Source organism: Bidens hawaiensis, unplaced genomic scaffold (genome assembly GCF_021521415.1).
Source record: "Bidens hawaiensis isolate Kalapana, Puna unplaced genomic scaffold, B.hawaiensis_p1.1 tig00001087_1, whole genome shotgun sequence".
In the NCBI taxonomy this organism is placed as follows: Eukaryota; Viridiplantae; Streptophyta; class Magnoliopsida; order Asterales; family Asteraceae; genus Bidens; species Bidens hawaiensis.
The window spans coordinates 4,617,501-4,623,407 of NW_027491062.1; the positions used below are offsets into that span (position 1 = coordinate 4,617,501).

Below are 5,907 nucleotides of genomic sequence, written 5' to 3' on the forward strand. Positions count from 1 at the left end.
GTTTAACTTTGACCGACAATATTTTTGTTTGTGTTATATAATACTTGATGTAAAATATATGGATGGATTGGGTTTTAAATGTATTTTACATTGATATAATTTTCATCAAGTATTATATGACACGAACAAAAATATTTATGGTCAAGATTACAAAAAAAAGACTTGAAAAGTCAAACTAGGACACTTATAATAGGACGGTGGGAGGAGATTACATACATCGATGTATAAACAATCCCTCCATCAACGTTGGCAACACGGTCAACATCTTGACTTTTTAAACGTGTATCATCCGTCACCATCTTTAATAACGTGCACCCCTCCACACTCAATCCATCCTTCTTCTTCTTCACCATTTCCAATCTCACCAATTCACACATCCATCCGCCATGGATTTCTGGCAAAAAGCTCGCTCATTCGCCGAAGACGCCGCCAAAAAGTCACAAGAGTTAACAAAAGAAGCCGCCAAACGCTCACAGGACTTCACAATTGGATCGTCGAAGCTGTCAGATATCGTACTGGAGGCTTCGAAACGGTCCAAGGAGATCGCGATTGAGGCGTCGAAGAAGGCGGATTTTATTAAGGTTGAGGCGTTGAAGCGTGCCGATCAGATCAAGGCGCAGATTCCGTCCACGTCTGCTGCGATCTCGCAACTCGTTGTCGATTCGTCGCCTTCGGGTTCTGAAACAGTGCACGGTGGTGCGGATGAGGATCTCGAGAAGTTTGGGATTTCGGAGGAGTTGAGGGAGTTTGTGAAGGAGATTACGTTGGACACGTTTCGAGATTTTCCGTTAGAAGGTAGTTAGTTAGTTATGATGTTGGTTATAAATTTATAATGTGTGGGGAATTGAAGTTAGTGATAGGGTGAGTTTGGATCAAATACAAAATTAAATTAGAGTGCTAACTGTGCGAATCAAGTAGTGTAATTATACACGCAACATAGTAGTTATAGTGTAGTGTAATTACACTACAATGCAATTACATAATTACACTACTTGTATATATAATTACACTGCTTGAGCACAGTTAGCACGTTAATTAAATTTGTAATTATGTAATTACATTGTTGTGTAATTAAACTACACTACAATTACACTATGTTGTATATATAATCACACTACTTGATTCGCACGGTTAGCACGCTAATTTAATTTGTACATTAACTTTCCCCGTGATACGATTAGGAGGTTATGTTATGAAGAATGCTTAGTGGATAGGTTGAGATTTTAGAAACTTAAATGAGTTTTGGATTGTTAGCTGATGGCATTGTATCTTATCTAGGGTTTTTGATCACTTTAAAGTGGTTTAGAGATGCAAATGAAAATTAAAAGTCTGTAATGGCGCTGCGGTGCTGCCGAAATTATATATATCTTAAGAATTGGGGGGGGGGAAATTTACATTAGCATGCGAAAGGTGAAATGATGATGTACAGAATGAATAATGATACACCTATGAGACTGGTTTTCTATTCTACTGAACTGTCCTAAATAATGCATTTACATTAAAGTATTGGGAATTTCTGAAAATATTTCAATCACTATGTATATTGCTAAGCCTATAATATTTATAATTTGTTGAGAATCATAGAGTTGATCAGCTGGAAAGTGTACTAGACTTTTATATATACTGAAAGATTATTATATATGGAAGAGGCTAGGTGTTCTTCAAATTTCTTGCAGTGAAAAATATAGGAATTAGAGGGATATGTTTTACGTTCGTTTAAGGTGGTATATTAATATGTCACTACTGATAAGAACAAAAGAGTATCTTCTAGAAGTTGTAGATCTTGTTATCCTTCTGGTTGTAAGATAATAGGTACATAGCAATTTGAAAGTATTTTAGAGATCTGGAAGTGAATATACAGTTTGATTTAATAATCTCTTTCCATTATAGTTGAAAGCATGTTTTTGTTGCTATGCATGTGAAATTGAAGTTAATCATAGGTTTTGGAGGTTATGAAGAGTGTTTAGTGATTTGTTTGTATTTCAGAACCTTAAATGACTTTTACACTGTTAGCTGGTGGCATTGTATCTTATCTAGGGTTTTTGACCGGTTTAAAATCGTTTAGAGATGCAATAGAATGAATAATTCTCTGTAGTGAGTTGTAATGGTGCTGCTAAGATTAGAAGTGTCTAATAAATGGGGGGGGGGGGAATTAACATCAGCATTTGAAAGGTGAAATGATGATGTACATGTACCGAGAATTCAAAATTAATATTGATACACCTTTGAGACTGGTTTGCAATCCCACTTCACAGTCCCAATGCATCTACAATGGAGTATTAGGAATCACAGAAAATCTCTTAAATAATCATGTTGCTAACGTGCAAGTATTTTTAAATTGTGAGAATCATAGGATTTATCAGCTGAAAATGTGTATTAGAGTTTCACATTTTCATATGTATTATGAAGGATTATTGTGTGATTTAGTTTTTCCATCTGGAAGAGGCTGGGTTTTCCCCAATTTTGTTGCAGTGATTCTCCAGTGAAAAATATTGGAATCAGAGTCGCATGTCTTGTATTCGTCTAAGGTAGTGTCTAAAACGTCACATTGTCACTATTGATAAGAACAAAAGTGTACTTTCTGGAAGTTGTAGATCTTGTTTCTCTGTATGCTTGCAAGTTGATAGGTAGATAGCAAGTGTTTAAGAGATTTGGAAGTGATATACAAATTGACAGAAGTATGCTTAGATGTATACATATGACAACCACACTCAGGCTTTATAATACTTTTCATGTTCACCTGTGAAGTGACTGTTTCGACCAATTATTTGGTGGTTATAAGTGGAATTGTTTATGTAATGTGCAGATGACTCACAAGTGTCTGATATTCCTACAATCTCAAATGTTCGGCAGGATCTTACAAAGTGGCAAGAAACACATGCTAAACTTGTTCTCTCAACTGTAAAGGTAACTTCTTGAATCCTTCTAGAAGGAGAGAAAAACATTATCCAAAGATTTGATTGAACTAGTGGCTTAGCTCATCTTTATATTTATGTACTAAAATATTACTTCCTACCATAACCTGATAGTTTTGTCTTAACTATCTTAGCACCCTTTGTTTGTCCTTTCCATTACCTTTTGTTCCTCATTATAATGTTTTTGACACTATCTGACTCTTCATTCTTGTTAGTTAGAACTGCACGAACTTTTAATAGTTTGCTTGTAGCTCTATGATATATGTCATATTCTCTTCCCACTAATAAAGACAGCTCTGTGTCTGAAATTTTGCTTCTGGAATTAGGGGTAAACAAATTCGGTACCGATTTGGTACCGGCGGTACCGAATCGGTACCAAATTTTTGAGTATCGGTACAGTACAGGTACCGGTATGGTACTGGTATTTCCCGAATTTTATCTTAAATACCGGTACCGTACCGAAAATTTCGGTACCGGTACCAAGAATTTGTGATTTTCGGGATTGGGATTTTCGGTATGGTACCGATCTCATCCCTATCTGGAATTATGACACCGGGTGTAAAAAAATGGCTATGACATTTGTTTAAAATTTGCATGAAAATAGAAATAATTAGTAGTTAAAAGACTAAAGTAGCTAGACATATTCTTTAGACATTATAAATTCACATAACTTTTCCTCTTACCGTTTAAGAATTTATTTTCCTCCTTCAGTCCTTCTGTTACAATTACTTCTCATCTTGTTATGACTTCTGAATGTTGGTGTGAAGACTTCTAATTTTGAATATAACAATAAAAATCAGTGGCCAGTTTCTTTTTGGTTTTTAATTTTTTATTAACATAGAGAAGTAAGTAGTAACCCAATTGATTCCCAATGCTCGTTGAGCAATCCTGTCTTTGGAAGAGTTTACATTGCACTATTGTTGGTGAAGTTATTAAGAACAAATAAATATATGCATTATTTATGATCTTGTCTAAGGATTTGATACTAATAGGGAGAACTAATGATATGTCTTCTATATTACTATTGATAAATGCAGGAAATCTCAAAGTTGAGGTACGAATTATGCCCGCGTGTCATGAGAGAAAGGAAATTTTGGAGGATTTATTTCATTTTAGTAAATAGTCACGTGACTCCGTAAGTAACTTATATATTCCTCCAGTTATTCAAAGTCATAACATTAAAAGTTTAGAACTTAACTAGAAAACTAGTTGCTTAGCATAATTCTTTCATTGATGTGAGCTGCATTCAATTGCTGATTGATGTGATAAAAATTACAGTTATGAAAAGCGTTACAAGGAAGAAGAGGAAAATAAAAAAGTGGATGAAAAGGTGAACGAGGAGGCTAAAGTGGTGCCCGCAGCTGAAAGTGTCTCTAAAACAGAAACAAGTGAAGCAAATCAGAAAACTAACAGTACAAACACAAAGACAAGTGATGACCAGGATTTGGATGTTTTTCTGTTGGGCGATCTTGGTGACAGTGATGATGGACCAGGTATATGTTTAACTTATTTTTATATAATTATTATCTAGTTTGGGGTATTTAACATGCGTATGATTTGTTTTGACTTCTCAGATGACGGAAACGATGGCTTGGATGACGATGATTTTGACAAACTATAATCCGGTAAGGATGATAGTCTCTTGGGCCCTACTTGTCATTATTTTTCTTGAAGATCATCATAGATCTAGCTTATTTTCGCTAAATTAATCACAAAAGTAGCTATTTTTTTGGGTCTGTTATATCTTATTGTCACAATGATTTCACACATGGCCATGAAAAACTAGAATCATAATCGCGTATACTATATACTCTATTCATTTATCAGTTTTTTAATCGAATTATAATACTTCGCGTAACTATATGTGTAAAATCGTTCTGATAACTAACATACCCACTAGAATATGGTTTTGAAATCTATGCAGTTACTATCAGCGATATGTAGGTGGGACATCGGCGGTATATCGGTTATCGGTCTCCAAGCAAAATATCAGTCAAATTATCGGTACCGATTGACCGATATTTTGGATGCTTTTGTTGATGTGCACTCGGATGAAGATTACATGGCATACGATTAGATCATGTTTACTATTAATATATATATAAATTCTGCATGATACTAAAATTACCGATATCCTACCGCGATAACAGATATCTCAAATATCGGCGCTTGATCGATATTTGATTTTTTACTGCATTAACTGCATAGTTTGAAATGTTTGTAATGTGGTAAATTGTTTTAAAGTTTTGAAAATCGAAAAAATAAACCAAAAAGTGTTATGTTTTGCAGAAGGGAAATTACAGATTGGTGAAATGATGTTAATGATCAGTCGTTTGAGGTAATTTTGTTCCTTTTGGAGTTATGGAAAATTGTTGATTGTTTCATTTGTCTAGGATATATATACCTTCTCAGACTGCCTTCTTTTTCTATTTTTATTGTTTTATATAATGGATCGGATTTAATTGGGCCCAATTGACAACCCACATTATTATATGGTAAAGTTTAGGTTATCCATATTAAATGTCATACTTTCGAATAAAGTAAATAATAAAATTTTATTTTCATATCATTGCCAGAGTTTATACTCATATTTTCGAGTGAAATATTTTGATATGATTCAAGTTAATACCTGATGGACCGGTCGCTAAGTAGTAACTCACGTGTCATGCGAGTAGAGGCCAAGAAATATTGTGTTATATACTTTGCAATGCTTGTTTAGGTTAATTCACATTTAATTACACCATCATCATCATCATCATCGTACTCAGTATATCCCACCAATAGCAAAGCTATGGTAGGGTCTGAGGAGAGTAAGATGTAGACAGTCTTACCTCTACCCCATGGTAGGATCATCATCATTATCGTACTCACATTTAATTACACTCTTATCACAATTTACCATCTTCCATCCGGTATTTTACTGGGTAAAAGTTGTAAAACTCAAAAGTAGCAATCTGAATTATTGAGTATCTGGAGGACTCGGAGTTGAATT

General features: G+C 34.5%; 1 protein-coding gene across 1 annotated transcript; it reads left to right on the forward strand.

Annotated features, from left to right (window-relative positions):
• The first annotated feature begins 224 nt into the window (after positions 1 to 224).
• LOC143557490 (uncharacterized) lies at positions 225 to 5,405 on the forward strand. Its single transcript, XM_077046552.1, has 6 exons — positions 225 to 795; positions 2,807 to 2,907; positions 3,953 to 4,050; positions 4,194 to 4,408; positions 4,490 to 4,540; positions 5,205 to 5,405. The coding sequence occupies exons 1-5, from the start codon at positions 387 to 389 to the stop codon at positions 4,534 to 4,536; spliced, it is 870 nt and encodes a 289-aa protein (XP_076902667.1). The 5' UTR covers positions 225 to 386; the 3' UTR covers positions 4,537 to 4,540; positions 5,205 to 5,405.
• The last annotated feature ends 502 nt before the right edge of the window (positions 5,406 to 5,907 follow it).